We start from the raw sequence: 18,632 nt of genomic DNA on the forward strand, positions 1-18,632 counted from the left end.
AGGAGCACCCAGTTGAACAGTGCAATGAATAGGAGAGAGAGTTTGATTCCTAGATTGAGTAAGCTAGGAAAGGTGTCATGTCTTATCTCTGTGGGATTTCAGAGGCAATTTCAGGGGTAATTTGTCCAGTTGTGGCATCCATACTGCAGGATACTGAAGGATACCAAAATGCAGGAGCAACTTGGTGTTTGGTCCTAAAGATAGTGGAGTACATTTTCAGTATTAATTCAGTGCTTTTCTAACTAAGTAGGTTTCCTTACTCAAGGCTATAAGTTTTCTTTGTGGAAATTCATTTGAGTTTTTAAAATAAAACTTAATACAAGTGTCATAACACCAATATTGTCGATCTGATTGAGCAGTGCTCAGTCCCTTTTTTGGTCTGTATTTTGTGCCAATATTATTTCCTCAAGATGTCATTGTGGAGACTTAAGCAACCTGCAGATTATTGTATATGAAAGTACCTGACGTCAGCTAGTGGAGGCAGACAGTGTGGTTTCATTGCTTGCATTCAGGGAAGCTAGCCAGGAACTCCAGGGCTCAAACCCCGGCTCTGCTTCTGAGAGGGCTGTTGCAGTCTGAACAGATCAATGCAAGCAGAACAAAAAGCTTCATCAGAGAGGTAGTTGACATAGTGTCTAGTAGAGGACTATAGAATACAATGATGAGCTTTACAGACTTTTATAGTACAGGAGGTGGAACTGAAGAAAAAGGTGTTGCTCTGACCAGTTGAAATAGTTGCATTTTTCTAAATGAAAAGGCACAACCTAAACCCTTTTTATCAGTTTCAGTTTTGCATGTAGACTTTTTGTCTTTTGTTTTGTTCATTGGTCTCTGTGTTTTAGTCATGGAAATCCTGACACTGGATTAACACTCCTTTTCCTTGCAACTGTTTGACAACTTCAAAGATTCCTCCCCTTCATTCTGCAAACTGTACTTACCATTGTGTGATTGTAAAGTACCTATGTAGAACACAAACAAAAAGAGGATACCCATTACTTTGGTGCAAGGGAGAACATGTGTCTTCTCTTCTGTGTTATTTTTATCAAAATGAACACACATGTATGAGGCAAAATTATTGGTATTTCAAGGGTACTTGTTATGGGACTGTACTGCAGTTATTCTCAAATGTGACCCAAGGCAAGCAGGTTTGTAAATACAAAGGCTTTCCCACTCTTCTTTAGCCTGCATTTGCTCCTTATGACTGTTGAAAACAAGTACAACTAAAGGCCCTTGTGGACTTCATTAATTATGCCAGTGGTTGATTGGTTTGTCACAGCAGGGTTTATAACAATAGGCAGATTTAATCGGCAACAGCTCTGGTTGCAATAGCTTCACAACCTCCTGGGAGCGTCGTGCACTGAGCTTCCTTTTGCATTATTTTCAAGTCATCAAACAACATTTAGTCTTCCCAAATTAAAAACCCAAAGCATACAATGTATTATATATAGAAACAATAACAGAACTCTCTTCACATAAACGATAATAAGAAGGTTTCCATATTAGGCGACTGAATGCCAACATTACCCTTTCCTGTGATGCTCATTTTCTGGTGAAGTTAAATACTGAGAATCTGTTTTATTTGAATGGTATTGACAAAACCAATATTTTGAATTTTCTCCCTTAGTTGTAGAGAGCTTCAAAATAAATAAGACCCGAGGTAGATGTGCATGTCTGTGTGGGGAGACAAGCTAGGAGCAGGTCTGAAAGGCAAACAAGTTAAGCAAACACCTTGAAAAATAAAACTTTCTGAAACCTGTTCTTTACTCACACAATAGATTGTTGAGAAGTATTGGTGCAAGGCCTATTCCATTCATATGGGTCATTTGTGTGACATGTTAAACAATTAAAACTAATAATCTTCTAAAAACTTAAAGAAATCATGCCTTGTAAAGGATTAAGGATCGCTAGTCACACTTTAAAACTCTCATTTTACTAATTCAAAAGTCTGAGTTTGCTACCATCCTTCATCTAAGAAGCCTTTACAATTGTTCTGAATGTTCTTGGGACTGAGTTTTCTGCTGGTGATCCCTACTGGATCCCTACTTTGATCTGGAATTTTAATGATAGTGGGTCTTCATTCTTCAAAAGCATAGGGATGTTTCACTATCACACCATATTTAGCATTATCTACACTTCCGAGAACTGCTTCCTTTTGAAAACAGAGATGAAAATGGAGTGGAATTGGCATTTTTATTTTTAGTTCAGATTGCACTTGTTTTTCTCCAAAGTTTGAAGGTAAAGCCAAGCCGATGATTTGGCTTTGTTCTTGAAAGCAAAGCATCGGCTGAGCTGTTTAACCATGGCCATATGAGAAGAGAGCAACGTAAAGCTATATTAAAAGTTGTTGGAGCCAAAAGAATTAGTATTAGAATATTTTCACTGGTTTTTACTCTTCTTTGGCTCATCCACTTTATTGAAAACTAAACTTTGCCAAAATCAGTAAACACGCTTCTGTCTGATTCCTTTGCCTCTCCTGTTATGAATACTGACATCCTATACGCTTCATAAATAGTGTGCTTCAGATATAATGTGCTAGGGAGCAAAGACCTGTACAACACTTAATCAAAGATGAGCCTTTGGATTTGTGCAGGGTTAATCAGTGCTGTTCTCTTTTGGCTAGGCTTCATGTTCATATAGTTGAATCTCAATACTGAGGACAAGAGTTAATGCATTCTGGGAGCAGTGTGACTCAACAGATGATAGTACTTTACCGAATCTGCTTGTTGCTCTGTTAAAAGACTTTTCATAGCACAACAAAATTCTTGTAATTAGAGACAGAAGCAACAATACGCATACTCATTTTCCACCTGCTTCTTGCCTTCTCTTTGACAAGAAATACAAGATCAAGCCAGTATAAAAGCGGCCAATTTTGATTCATCTGTAATAAATTAGCTTTTAAGTGTGTAACTATGTTCTTAGTATTACTACAATTTTTTAATGTTGAGATTGTTTAAACCATTTAGGTTTTAAGGATGAGAGGCAGTGATGGTAGCATAAACTTTTGCATTAAGGCTATCAAAGTAACAGTCCTTGAAACACTGAGGAAAAGAGGAGGATTTCTGTTTCTGCAGCCTGTTAATCTCTGTATTCCTGCTCAGCATCAGAGGGCCAAATCCTTACCATTCTGTAATGCCCATCCAGTCTGCTGTGAACTAGACAGAGCTGCATACAATACTGACCATTTTGTAAGACACTCTGAGACACGTGAAGGAGAACTACCTAAATGCAAAATAACATCTTCTTATTTTTTTGAACATATCTGCACATTTTTTTAACTATGCACCTCAGATCACATTCCCATAAAACAGTCAGAAGTCCTCCTGGCTCCTGCTGTCTTCTGCAGCTGTAGTCAGGGTTCTTTCTGTAAGGTGGTTGGAAAAGAGTTGATACTTAGAAAATCAAGTGTATGTGGAGTACAGCCACCTCACGCAGGAGTTAAGCAAAAAGGCTGGAAAACTCATGGTGCCAACACCATTAGCAGTATGGGCTAGTGGCAGGAACAAGACAGAGGCTACAACCAGAGATGCCACTGTACACCTCTGAAAGGAAAATTACTTGGGTCCCTAGGGTCAAGTATTCAAAGTCATATCCATGCACTGATGTAAATATTTCAGTTTCCCAGATGGTGAAGAGAGACATCTTCTGTTTCACTTTGGGGAAGTGCCGCATTGATAAACATCCCTGTAAACTGGCTGGGTTATTTAAGTGTCAAAGCATGAATTTAGGTACCTGTTGGCCCATTTTGTTTTTTTTTTTAATTTTTAGTAGAGCTATTCAAACAAATACTCTCAGCTAACCTGGCAAAAACTTTCATTTTCACAGCTCTGTGGAAAAAGTGAACCAGCTTTCTTTTCATTTCAAATCTTTCTTAAAAAATGAGAGATTTTTCCACTGGCAGGAGACTAACATTTGCTGGTCAACATACTCATAAAGCAAGAATGGTAGATTTGCGCAGTTTTGTTTAGTGAATGAGCTTTCAGGTTGCTATAACAAGCTGGTCAGCTAGCCACTGTGTTTGGGAAAAGTCAGTGATTTTCATTTGCTGTAATTTTAGGTGGTGGCTTTTTCGTTTGGTTGATTTTGCAGTTTGAACACAATGGTGCTGCTCTGCTCTGGCAGAGTGAAGGCAGCCATATGTGGCAATAATAGGTACTGATATTTCTTCTTATGTAGGAAAATCAGATTTCATCCCATTTGACAAATAATTGCTTTCAGATGTGTCCTAACAGGATGGGACAGTCTTTTGCACAGTATTCCTGCTGACTTTAGGGAAGTCAAGTTAACAAAGTCAAGCAAGAGCACCCACAGGTGATAATCCATTCTCTTACCATTAATTGAACAAAAGGGGGATAAGGGACCTCATCTGCTCAGAAGACCAGGTTTTTCACTCCCCTTGTGAAGCCTGATGTCATGTGATTGACCAGTTGTCTTTAAATGATTTTTATTTTGTGTAAAGGTTGTATTTAAAGAGCCATTGTAGAGGGTAAGGTGTAAACAGTCCTTGGATCATGTTTGGCACTTTGCAAAGGCTCGCTGTCACTTTCACACACTGCTGTTAATGATTAACAAAAATATGCTGCTCTCAGTTCACTCCTCTCTCACATTTCATAGACAGTATTATAAAACTTTTGACTTGGGATGTTCAGGATACAAATTTTGTCTCTAATGCAAAATTTACCTTTGAAAAAACATAGATCTATGATCTAATATATACTAACTTAATGTTTCTCTGTTACTTATCTACAGTAGTATTAAATGCTAATATTGTAACATTTTGAATCAGATTGTATCATATTTGTAAATGAAGACTAATTTTTCTGTGAGTTTTCATCAAGTCAGTGAACAGATCTCACACTACTGTTTTATTCAATTTAAATAAGAATGGCAAAATATGGAATTATATTTTTTTAAAAGAAGTAGCTAGTTTGATCCCTTAATCTGTTGAATGACCATATGAGAACTCAGTGAGGAGAAAAAGGATCATAAATTAATAACTGAGCAATTTAAATAAATTATAATTCTGAGAGAAGAAAAATTTGAATACTTGCATAATATTTCTCATCTCTTTAACCAAGAAGTTGGGCTAAAATAAGCATATATGCAGCAAAGAAACAACAAAACAATGCTGAAATAGCATTTTTTTTGTGGCAAAACAGTTGGTTTTTTTTTTTACAGTATTGTGATTACAGTGTTTCTCTCAGTATTCCTAGTATTTCAAATTCTAAGAAAACAAAGAATTACAGAGGTATGTGCAAAACTTTCCCTAAACCAGAAACTTGAAATTCCATTAATTGGATTCAAATTAAAGAGCAAGTCATCCCATTCCATTTCAGACCTCTGTCTTACAGCCCCCCAAAATTTCTCCTGTTTTTAGAACCAGAATTTATTTATTACAGAAATCTTGATTTGACATAGGGCTACTTGGTTGCTCAAACCCAGGGTAAAAGTTGAGAAAATCTTGGTATATGCTGGTAGATTAAATTGACTGTGATAATGTTCTTTTCAGGTAAAGCTAAATGGGAACTGGTGGTCTCTGTGTTTTGGATCTTTTTTCGACAGGCTGAGTGCATTTCCAGATGGTTTTCCTTGTGTCCTGCAATATCTTTGCATATGAAACCACGTAGATAAATGAGAGCATCTGTCTGTGTTTTTTCCTGCTTTGGTCAGTGGAGTAAAGTACATAAATTAATTATTAAGGCTGTGTTGAAGTTCTGAGCTTTTTGTTTAGCCACAATCATCTACCCAAGCTCCAAAAGTCCAAAATAGCGTACAGCTATACATCGAGAACTCTCTGAAAATGCACATAAGGGGCCTGCAATATTTGGTTCCCACAAGTTTTTTTCACAAACAAGAAAAAATATGGGTAGGAATGTTGCCAGCTTTCCCCAGTCCTTGAGAACCCTCATGCTGATGTGTATCTGAACCTAATGTAAATCAAAACACATGGCGCCAGATGCGTATTAGTACTGTAATTTAGTCCTAGGTTTTGGTTGCCATTTAGATGTTGGGTCTAAGGTTGAGTGTTTATTAATATTACCTATATGCTTACAAGCAGGACTTGGTCCATGAAGAAGTATTAGGTTTAACTGGAAATATATATGCACTTGAATATATTCAGCTGAGACGACGTATTGTCCATTGAATTTAGTGGATGTTTTTCCATGGATTTCTACTGAGGGAGGACTGGGCCACATAAATACTCCTTGTTTGATTCAGGTTAATGAATGGTCTTTATAAGAAGCTAGTAGCATGAGCAAATTACTTCTTGCATTTTTTTGTAACATTGAGCTGCACTTGATTCCTGTCAGAGCCAAGCTTACTTGAAACTGCCAAGAGGGGGCAGGCAGACAAATTCTTGTAAGAACAAGTCTTAAGAAAGATTGGTGTGAGGTGTCCATACCCTGGCCATAAGGTGTGACAAAATAACTTTGTGTACACAAAGGAAGTTAGTATCTTAAGCAGCATTATACCACCTCATCTGTCTCTTCAGAGAAGGAATCTGTCATGCTAGAGAACATCTCAAAACCTGGAAAACCTGAAAGAATATGAAGCCATGGAATTACACTTCTCCTTCAGTAGAACAAAATAGTTTAGGGATTTTTTGTCATTTTTATTAGCTGTGCTTATAGCAGGAACAGACATGATGGATTCTGGGTGATGAAATTGGTCAGCTGCAGCTAAAGAACCTTCTAGTTTACCTTGAAGGTGCATGTTTTTTGGAGTTAGGAATAATGGGACCACTTCTCTAATGGACCATTTTGCCATTCAGTCAACATAAACTCCTCTGCAGGGAGAACATACCTTGTATAGAAATTATCCCTCTTCCCACTACCTTTCTAAAGGGAACGTTTTGGTCATATTTGGAAATACAATTTGGCTTAATCTAAGTGGAAATCCATACAATGAAACTTGAAGACTATGAAAACTAGTTAAAAATGTAAAAACATATTGTGATCAGTTTCCTTGGGGCATACTAACTTTACTGGTTCAAGGAGGGTTCATCCTAAGCAAATTAATCAAACTCTCATTCTCATGAGATGTGATTTCTTGGAGGGTTTTATGGCTGTCAATAGGATGACTGTTTAGCCATACTAATTTTGATGGTATTGAAATTAACTAACACAAAGCTTCTGTAAATCAGTATTTGAAGTGTTCTAAAGGGGTGCTTAAGTTAGGCTGCATTAATTAGGACAGAGAGATAACATTCTGACTAGTAGAAATTGTCATACAATTTAAGTCTCTGTATAGTGAAATTTGGACATCATTATATTCTGTCTGTGTATCCTTCTAGAAATGTGGTAGAACTGCAACATTAACTGTCTGTAATGTTACACTCCATTCCTCTAGAACACACTTATCATTTTTCGAAGTATTTTTGTTCACAGGTTTGTCATTACCTGATTTCTTTAGAAGACACTGAGCTTCAAGCCTTAATAAAAGATCCATTTACCCTGAAAAACAGGCTTTCTATATTGTTCTTTCATGGCCTATTTATCGTAATGAGAAAAAGAGGGAGAAGGAACCAACTGAAAACAGAATTTCTTGGAAAGAATTCTGTTTGTCATATACACATTGTAGGGTTAAGGAAATTGGAAGGAAATGTTTGTATAATGGCAGGAAATGTTAAAGTACCATACAGATGCCTTTGTAATTTTCTGCAGATTTGACAAGTTGTTTCTGCAGAACACACTGAAATTTAGACATAAATACAGCGATTTATATTTACACAAAAAACGCCAACTCAAATCATTTGTAATCATGGAAGTCCGCATTTTGGGAAAAGTTGTGATAAGACACAGCAGAAAAACTGCCAGAATTTCTGAAACAAGGGGCCAAAACATCTCCTGTTACAAGACTAACAAGGTGATTATCATAACTTACATAACACAGTACTTGGTGTTTTAGATGTGCAACAGAAAAATACAGTTTCATACATTATTCAGGATGACTTTTCCAGAAAAGTCACTGCATTTCTCCTCTAGGATATTCCCTAGTAAACATTAATTAACAGTTTAGGTAGTCCATCAGAGATGAATAAATGGAGCCTTTCATAAATAAGGATCTGTGGTGTTATTTCTACTGAGATATTTTTCTGTTCGTGTAAATGAACTCGATTCATTGAAAGGCAGACTGTCTTCTTAGGAATAACTGACAAAAAGAACTGACTGCAGATTTTACACAAAATATGAAACTTATCCACAGAGTTTGTCATTAGCTGAAGATGCAGACAGAAGATGCAGCATTTCAGCTGGTTGTTTGTAATGGACTATAAAGGAATCTTGAACCAGAACACCAAAAAAAGCATTTAGTAATTAACCTTTAAAGTAAAAAGGGAAGAAACAGAATAGCACTGTGATATAGAAAGAGTAACATACATTATATCTTAAGTAGTTTTTTAAACTCACTCTTAGTTGTGAGCAAGAATTTTATTTTTTCATTGAAAAATGGTGGTACAAAGGCTCTTGGTGTAAAACAGGGCAAAAGGATATACTTCATTACATGATTGAAATGTCTGTGTTGAATCACCAATGCTTATGAACTTAAATAAAATATAGTTTTGGGTAGAAACTGCAGAAATGCTTATTAACCTGAAATAAATTATCCCAACTGAGCTACAGTATGGCTGACTAACATGGTAGGCTATGCAGAAAGGACTTTTCAGCCATTTCTAATTATTTTTTTCACTAAGATGCTTGGAAACCATTTTTTATTTTCCAGCAAGACAAAACCGAAGGAACTAAGTGAAATAACAATAGTGTAAGCACATTCCTTGAGAAGAAGAAACTGGAGTGTCAGTGCTTTTCTGTTCCCAGAGGGAGTGTTATTGTAGTAATACATGGCATAGAAAGTTGATGTATTTTAATAAGTCAGGTACTTATGCTACTTTTATTGTGGCATAGATCTTTCTCCATACTGTTCACTTTATGAACTTCTGGCATCCATCTGTTATGGTTCCAGTTCATAGTTGACATCAGATTGTTTGGACAAACTGTCAGGCATTTTCTAAGTTAATGACATTTATCACTGGTTCTCCTGGGAAATGAACATTTGTTGACCGTGACTCCTCTGACATTACAAAGACAATTATTTGCAGCGATATGGTAGTTCTTGTGATAAGGGCTCTTAGCATCACAGGACTACAATTGCATCTTTCCACTACTCCTGTTGTAAATAATTGAACAAAAAGTTTGAAAGGGAATGAATGGTTCCCTCAGAGAGGAAATTACACAGAGAATGAATATTCTGGCTCTGGCAGGTAGGATTATAGATAAGCAGTTTAGAGCAGTTTTCTTTGAGGTAGGAACAGTGTTCTAGTGGGGAAAACAAACAAAGAAGTAGTAATGGTGGCACAAATGGTCATGTGAAAAGTGTACAAAACCATTAGACTTCAGAAATTGCTCTCTTGGGCAGTCACAAGGCACATTGCCTGGTAGCTGATCTGAAGCTAATTAGCCATTGTAGAAGGGAGAAAAATGATAAGCTATTCTGCACTTTTGCTGGATAAAGTGAATGAACTGGGTTCAGCAGATTTGTAATAAGACTTAGTTATTTGGTTCATAGAGAACTGAAAAGCATGGTGTCCATCACATTAATTTATTTTTTTCTAATTTTTCAAAAATAATCTATGTTTTATCTGACAACTAATTTAAGCCTAATGAGAAGTTCCTTTTTATGTTACAATTTTCCATCTGCCGGGAAGGCTAAGAAATTCAAAGTTCCAAGAAGGTGAAAGTCCTTCCTTTTTATCTTTAAACTTTCCTTGGATTATTGTCACTGTCTGCTCTGTTTCCAGTCTCACTTGAAATGTTAAGTTCAAGCAGTCTTCTGACTGTCCCTCCTAAAGCCATAAGTCACATTTGCAGCCGTCCTGTGACATGTTTCCCATAGTGCTTCTTTTCTGTACTTGTGAGATTTAAAAACAGGCATAAGGGAGAAAAAGGACCGGAACAAACCTGACCTAGCGCAAAAGATACAAATTTCTAGCTTGAACCGCAGCTTGTGGAAAACCTTACCTCAGCAAGTCCATCAGTAAAGACCATTTATGTAAGTCTATTACACTAGCTCCTAAATCGCCAGAACTCGGGAGACTGGACTGGCCCATGAGTCAGCATTGCAGTCCTCTGCTGCTTGTTTCAATAAGTAGAAATTAGAGCTTTACAGAAATTAGGGAGTGTATCTTATGCTCACAACTGAAACAGTCCATATCTGCTCCTGAGCAGGGAATTTTCCATCACACCCCCTCCCTTCTGCTACATTTTATCTGCCTGGATGACCTGACTATGTAGTCTTTATACACCAGTGTATTTTCTAAACAAAGCTGGAAGCATGAAAATGTATTCCACCTCTGGGTTTGGGAGAGATAATAATATTTGCACATCTGTGAGATTGTGTTGCTGGTTACAAGGATGTAAAACAAAAGAAGGTCATAGTAGCTAATGGTATGGTCTCAAGGTTTATCAGTATGAAAGAGAAATTAATTTAGCAGAGTTTAAAGACAATTAATGATTTCTTCCCTCTCACTGCAGTTACTTCACCCAGGTTGCTCCTTTTTACTTGATCATATACAAAATGCTAAAAGTGAACAGCTAAGTTAAGTGATGTGTTTTCCAGGGCTGTCATACTTTGTTACTTGATAATCATCATAATCCAGACAATGAAAGAAAGATTTATTTTGGCTACTCTGAGACGAAGTTGATGACGGATTTCTAATTTGTGAAGCCATAGCTATTTCTGTGAAGGTTTCAATGTGTAAATAATTATTTATTTACCTTTTTTAAAGGAGCATTTCTGTCCCCACTACACTGATTCTCTAAGTACTGTTTATTATCTAAACACTGGCACTTTGAGTGCAATTCAATCTCTGTTTATGTCAGTGGATTGAACAAGAAAAAATACGCAAAATCAATCAACTTATCTAAATGTCCTGTTCAAATACTATGTGAAAAAAAAGAGGAAAAGAAGTCAGCCAAACATGTCTATCTGTGCCTTATAATCAAGTTAGCATATGCTAAATATGCTTAGTTTTTAAACCTTTTACATGGATTGGAACAAAACATACTGTTTTGTAAACCAGGACATTGTATAGATGGAATTATGTGCCATTTAAAATATGAACATGTCTAACTTCCTACTACCTTTTCCCCTGCAGCAGAAGTTTTACTGATTCTGGACATCTGAATTTACAAAAAGCTAGCAAGGAGCAGTACTATTCTGGACATAACTTGTGAATTTCTGTCAGCTGATGCCTACAATTTGCAAAGCATTTTCTGAACCCTGTGGATAAAAGTAAATGAGATTATACTAAAGCTGAAATTTGTTAAAATGTACTAGAAAATTCAGTCAGGATTCAACTTGTTCTTCTGTGGGTTGAACTGTGAAAAGTCAAGAAGCAAATCCTTTAACCGACATGAAAGAAAAGCAAATATTACCCACAGATTGCTTTTATTATTGTAACATTAAAATTACTTTTCTTTATCTGAAGAGAATATTTTATTGATTGAAATTCTAGTAACTTCAGATTTTCCTATGAGGAATTTGTGTGTTTGTAGAGTGCTTAACATTCTTGGTTTTCAAATACTTCAATTTTTTTTCCCCACTGGATAGTTTGGGAATTATACAGAAGCTGTATTATTAACCATCTAAATTTCATATGGTAAGAGACTGACTCTAAAATCCCTGGAGAAACAATGACTTGACTAAATAGCCTGTCTCATTTATTATCTCTACGTGGTCACAGAGTAGTGACCAAAAGTCCTCAGCAGAGGTGTTATTTTACTGATGTTATTTTACTGGTGTAAACTGACAGGTATTCTCAGGCCCTGTGGTTTCTACTCTTTCACTGCTGCCTCATAGTTTCATATAAAGGCTGGGAATGTGTAGATACATAAGTTTTTTGCACCTTCAGAAAGAGCTAGGACATATTGATATTATGAGATAAAAATGTATTACTTTTTCTTGTGGGTCTTTTCTCTCCAGAGCAAATGATACACTGCCAGTACCAGAAACACCAGTAAAGAATGTGGAAGAATTTTCACTGTGTTAAGACGTTGTTCCAAAACTGGAAAGAAAGAGCAGAATATAAAAATCTAAATGAATATCTAGATGAACAATCCGTTTAAGAAATCCTAAGATGTTGGATTTTTACTGTTCCCTCTGAAAAGAATCAGTACTTAAGGGACTGTGGAGTGGAGGAGGATTTTTTAAGGTCACAGAGAAAGTATTTGTTTATCCATAGATCAAGTATAGGAAAAGGGGTGTTCAAAATATTATTAGGACTATAATATGGAATAGCTACATGAAAAGGAAACTAAAGCTTCTAACAGTATACATACAGCCTAGACCAACGTAGCTGGTATTTGAGCTGTAGCACGCCTCTTCAAGCACAATCCCTATATGCAATCAAAGATATAAAAACTGTTTGATAAATCTAGTAGGCTCTTCCAGTCTAGCTTCTTCAGTACTTTTTCTTTTCTGTCCAAAAGCATCATCATGTGATCAAGAACTTCAATCAGCCCTGGAGGAAGCTAAACAGCCCCAGAAAGACAATGTGTTCATTCCAGAGTGTGCTCAGGGTGGCCTCTACAAACCAGTGCAGTGCCATCCTTCCACAGGCTACTGCTGGTGTGTTCTGGTGGATACGGGACGTCCCATCCCTGGTACATCAACAAGGTAAGAGACTACACATTCATTCTCAAAAGTTGCAATGAGAAGAAGCCTTAGTGTCTATGTACTTACATGCAGATTTCTATTGCTGGTGGAATTATGTCATATAGGTTTTTTCCACTATAAAGTGAAATATTTTAAGAGATATCAAAAGTTAAGGCCAGATGGCCATGGACCCTTTCGCGGCAATGTCACAGGCAATTTTCTGTCCTAGTCATCTTCTTTACTTCTATTTTGTGCTGGGAAACCAAGACTTGGAGCAGATAATGAATAATCCCAGAGGAAATCTCACACTTAGCCTGAGTATAAAAGAACCAAGTAAGATAGTCTATGACAGAAACTACTTCCAGCCTCTGAAATGTTCAGTTACTTTTCCAGCAACCTCTTCAACTATTTCATATGACAGGCTTTGATGGAACAACTGCTCAGGAACCCATAGAGAGGAAATACCATTTTAGTGTGTTATTAATAGAAACTTGGAGTTCAGTCATCTCAGTTGAGCCAGATACATGATAAAGTGTTGTAAGCCACATAGAGCAGATGTAGGCAAGGCACATATCAGGTTCCAGAGGATGTTATTTAGGTTGGTTATTGTGGTTTGGCCCTTGTAGAAATGCTATTGATACTCATACAAAACTAGCAGGCAATATGGGTATCTTGATGTGATCATAACTCTTTTCAAGCTTAAGCAAAATCATTTTTTATCATTTATATAAGGTTTGTGAAAGAAACACACATTATAAGCCACTTGCTGTAAAATATTATATTACTGGGGAGAGTTTTTTCACATATTCTTCAAGTGCTGATTTACTGCTAGCTGTTTATACCACAGTCTAGACCATGACAATTACAATACCATCTGAAGTGGACTCAGTGAGCCTAGATGTCTTTTCCAACCTTAAGCATTCTATAACGCTGTGAGTTAAGTTACAGTTGATCTACTGTTTCTGGCAAGCTGAAGCCCATAAACTGTCAAAACAAAATAGTCCAAATTTGCTCCTGAAACTGCAGGATGAGTACACATATTGTGTTTGGACCTAGAGATGTTCACTAGAGATTCCAGAGGCTCTCTTTTATGCTCCTGCTCTGTTCTCCATCCCTACGTTTGTTCACTGTTTCTTCCTTTTAGTGCTAATCCTTCTTTGAATTATAGTTTAAATAATTTTATTTCCTATTCCCTAATTTGAGTCCAAATCATCTTCTTGTGCTCATCAAGCAATGAGGGTTCCACTTTGGTTTTGGTTTTACTGGGTTTTGTTTATTGGTGGGCTTTTCTTGTCATTGGTTTTATTTTGTTTTGTTTTTCTTTTATTTTTTTTTTGTAGTTCTTATTAGTATAATTTTATTATAGAGTCACGGAATAGCTGAGATAGGCAGGGACCCCTGATGATCCTCTGGTCCAACCCTTCTACTCAAGGCAAGGTCATGTGGAGTAGATTGCTCAGGATTATGTCCAGTTAGTTCTGAGTATCTCTAAGTATGGAGAATCCACAGCCTCTCTGGGCAGCCTGTTTTAGTGTTTGATCATCATTATGGTTAAAAAAAAAATTTTTTCTTACAATTACACAAAATTTCCTCTATTTCATTTTATGCCCATTGCCTCAATTCTTGACACTGGACATCACCAAGAAGAGTCTGACTACGTTTTCTTTATTTTCCTCCCTTTGGGTATTTATAGAAAATAATAAGATCCTCCCTGAGCCTTCTCTTCTCCAGGGTGATCAGTGTCAGTACCCTTTCCTTATTATGTCAAATGTTTCAGTCCCTTGACCATATTAATGGCCCTTTGCTAGACTCACTTCCAGTATATCCACATCTCCCTTGTTTGGAGAGCTCAGAGCTGCACACAACTTTTCAGATATGTCTCCTTCTCTCAGTGTGAATGAGAGGGATCACCTCCCTTGACCTAATGGCAGTACTCTTTCTAATGCAGCCGTGGAGGCTGTTGGCCTTCTTTGCTGCAAAGGCACATTGCTGCCTCATGCACAGTTTAGCGTCCATCAGAAATACCAGGTTCTTGCTTCAAATTTGCTTTCCAGCTGATTTGTCCTATCCCATACTGATGCAGGGGACTAATCTTCTCCAGGTGCAAGAATTTTGCATTTGCCTTTTTTTGAAGTTCATGAGATTCCTGCCAGCTCATTTCTGCAGCCTGTTGAAGTCCCTCTAAATGGTAGCACAATCGTCTTACGTATCAGTCACTAGTCCCAACTATGTATCATCTGCAAATTGCTAAAGTTGTTCTGTCTCCCAGCATCCTGGTCATTAATGAAGAGGTTAAAGAATATTGCCTCTATGAGCTTTGGGGAACTCCACTGGCGACTGGTTTCCAGCTGAAATTTTGCTGCTGATCCCAACTATTTGAGGCTGGCTGTTCGGCTAGTTTTCAACACACATCCCTGTTCATTTATCTAGCACATACTTCATCAGTTTATCTATGAGAATGTGATCAGACACAATGTCAAAAGCCTCGCTAAGATTAAGATAAATAATATCTCCCCTTCTCATTTTATCCACTGAGCAAGTTAGAGAATTGTAGAAAGCTGCAGTGCTGGCCAAGCATGATTTCCTCTTCATAGTTCTGCACTGGCTGATCTCAATCACTACTTTCTTCTCCTTCATATGTTTTGAAATAGCTTGTAGGAAGATTTGCTTCATCACCTTCTCTGGAACTGACATAAGCCTGGTTGGTTTATCATTTGGCTCTTCCTTGCCCTTGTGGAAGGCAGAAGTGACATTTGCTTTCTTCCAATCTCCTTAAACAGTCAGTAGAACTTTTCAGATATAATTGAGACTGCCCCACAATGACATCAGCTGGCTCCCTCACCAATGGTGGGTGCATCCCATCAGGTCCCATGTGTATGTCCAGTTTGTTCAAATAACCCCTTCTCGACCCAGGGTAAATCCTCCTTGCTCTAGACTTTACTATTGGTCTCAGTGACATGGAATTCCTGAAGACTGGTCTTAAAAATAAAGACCAAGGAGAAGGTGGTATTAAGTACTTCTCTATGTCCTTTGTTACAAGCTCTCCTGTCCCACCCGGCAGCAGGTCCACACTTACTTAGTCTTCTTTTTGCTGCTGATACACATGTAAGAAGTCCTTCTCGTTGCCCTTCATGCTCCTTACTAGATTTGCCTCCAAAGGGCTTTAGCTTTCCTAACCCCATCGCTGAATAGTTGAAGAGTGTCTGTATCACCTCCTGCGTCACCTGACCCAATTTCTACCCGTTGTATCCTTCCTTTTTAAATCTACATTTTGTTAGGTGCTCTTTGTTCATCTGCGCAGGTTTCCTGTCACATCCTGCACATCGGTATAATCTGTTTGTGAAACTGGAGGTGGACATCCTTGAAAATCAAACAGCTCACTTTCCTATTCATATGTGTAGTGTGAATGCACTATGTGCCATGTGACTCCTCCTGTCATATAGGCTGGAATTCTAGGTCTTCCCAACCCCTTGATGAATCCCCTATGGACTTTGAATCAGTCTCTCTCTTCTCTTTTTTTCCTGTTTGGTCTGCTGGCCTCCTGTATTTCTCAACTACACAGTCACTCAGCTGTGGGAGAAGAGGCAGTAGGAGTGTTTTCACTGTGCTGCATGCCTCCAAAGCTGGAAGGCTGGAAAATTGGATTCAATCATTCCATGCATATAGTTCAGACACAAAAGTGTTCTCCTTGATGACTTATACTAAAAAGATCAGCTGCTGTGGTCTTGGCCATTCCTAATTTGTTCATCTTTATTGGACTTATGGGCAGTTTTCAATAAAGCTCTGAGGAAGTAATATTTAATAATATCCCCTGAGGGGACATTTCTGAGCACAGATGGGTAAGTAGAGTATTCAGTTTTAGGAATTTCATACTAAATAAAGAATGACTGGTGTATTTAGGAATCTACAGTCTTGGTAAACAAGCAGGTGGAATTACTGCCAGGAGTTTAAGAGGAATGTCTAGACCTCATTTCTGAGAAATATTTAGGTGGGCTGGAATCCCATAAATTATTTCTTTTTTATTTTTCTGTATTGATAAAATTAAATTTTTTTTCTCTGGCAGAGAGAGGTAAGGGGGATCAGAATATGATAAGGATTATACAGGTGTCTTTTTGCAATTCTTTTTTATAGAATGGAAAGAGTGAACATGTAAGTCTTTTCTAGTTTAAAGAACCAGGAGCTTGTGCAAAATTGGGTGTACTATCTTTCAGTTTTCCACTGCAAAATAGAAATTAAAAGGTGTTAAAATGGTACTGCAGGAACTGATAGCATAAACACTCCTGGTAACAATATGGATGCATAGTATACTGGAATCTCTCTTCTGCGACTATTGATTAAATCACTAAGGGACACAATAAAAGACAAATCTGGGAAGCTATTGCCAGAACAGTTTAGCATTTTGCATGTTGTTTCTTTTGAAAGTATTCATGAGGATATTTGTCAAATCATAAGGCTCTGAATAGCACAATAAATAAAGTTAGTCACGTTAAATAAGACCCCCAAAATGAAGAGAAGTTATTAATACTCATTCAACTTCTAATACACTGTCATCTGAAAAAAAGACAAATAATTATTTTTCAGAAAAAATAATCTCATCCTAGAGTTAAAATAAAGATATGTCAATGAAGAACGACTCTAGGACATTTAAAACAGTAAATCTCAAAAGAAATAGGTGAAGTTGTGGTATAAGTCTGGATTTTATAAAAACCTAGGGAATACATCCATTTAATTAAAAGGAGGTAATGCATTTAAAGGGTAAAAACGACTATCCTCCCGAAAGGCTTATCAGTATGATCCTCACCAGCTGGCTCTGAATGCCTCTTGGGTATCATAGTATGATTCTCAGCCTTTTTTGTTCAGTGGGGGCCATGAGGCTGTGTTCTCATATGGGACTTTTTAGCAATTAGGACCATATGAAAAGTAATCCCCAATCCACTTGCACGAGATTCTCTAAACTTAAAAAAAGATTGTAAATCATCTGTTTCATGAGGCTACCTACACTGTAGAATCCCTGTGAAAGCCTCCATCCTGTACTACTTTTACACATCAGTAAATCTCAGTGCTTCCCAGCAGACTGATCAGAGGTACAAAACACCCTTCGTAAGTCCTTGCCAATACCAGATACACATTCACTTGTAGGGATTCTTTCCCCTTTAAAATTCAAAAGAGCAACTTGGGATGTCTTTTGACTACATTATTTTTAACCTGACAGTGCTCCATTCTGACATGCTATCCCTTTCCCATTCTTTCTCCATGAAAACTGGGGCAAGTCTGTTTTTCTTATCTGTTTTTACTATGGCTGTTACTGCATGGTAAATTTCTAGTGACTCATTTTCTTTCTTCAGTTGCTTTAAAGAGTTAAACGTAGATCTTTGACATTTAAGCATTTAACACCTATTGGGCTTTAATACATTTAGTTCGTATATTATGAACTACACGTGTATTTAACAAAAATATAAGCCAAAAGAGTAGAAGAGTAGAGGCCAAAAAATAAAATGTAGGCACAGAGTAGAAACACTAATGGAAGAGGATGGGGGGAATGTAGTCAGGTATCAGATTAATCGGGGACCAGGCTGTTTGCCAGATACTGCATTAGTGAGTATTGCTCACTAATTTCCCTTTCACTGTTTCCTTGGCTGATTGAAGTGGTCATCCATCAGGTATCTGAATTCAACCCATGCTATTAAAGCACCTTCTATGCCTGCCATTCTTGAGGTAAAAAAAAGAGTCTCTAGCTCTCCCATGTCCCTAAAAACAGCACTGTACCTTCTTGCAGCAGATAGAATTTGATGAACCAGTGGTCAGTTTCATCAGATGATGTAGAAATATATTAAGCCCTCAACGGAAAAATAATATTTTTTTTTTTATGCTGCCTGATAATTAAGATCAAAATATTTAGGTATTGCTCTTGGGAGCAGTCTGGCCTGGACCCAGGACATAGCTACCATTTAATGTTTTTAGAAAGAATATTATGTTCTAAAAAG

The 18,632-nt window shown here is 37.3% G+C and overlaps 1 protein-coding gene across 5 annotated transcripts in view; it reads left to right on the forward strand.

The window, feature by feature from the left end:
* The window catches only part of SMOC2 (SPARC related modular calcium binding 2), a 139,010-nt gene that overhangs the window by 82,368 nt on the left and 38,010 nt on the right, over positions 1-18,632 (forward strand). For all 5 annotated transcript variants that reach the window (XM_027634075.1, XM_027634077.1, XM_027634079.1 and 2 more), the window contains one exon: positions 12,483-12,669. In XM_027634075.1, the coding sequence (XP_027489876.1) occupies positions 12,483-12,669 (187 nt within the window). The remainder of the gene's footprint in view (positions 1-12,482; positions 12,670-18,632) is intronic.

The sequence above is a fragment of the Corapipo altera genome, unplaced genomic scaffold (genome assembly GCF_003945725.1).
Source record: "Corapipo altera isolate COAL_440 unplaced genomic scaffold, ASM394572v1 2b, whole genome shotgun sequence".
NCBI lineage: Eukaryota > Metazoa > Chordata > Aves > Passeriformes > Pipridae > Corapipo > Corapipo altera.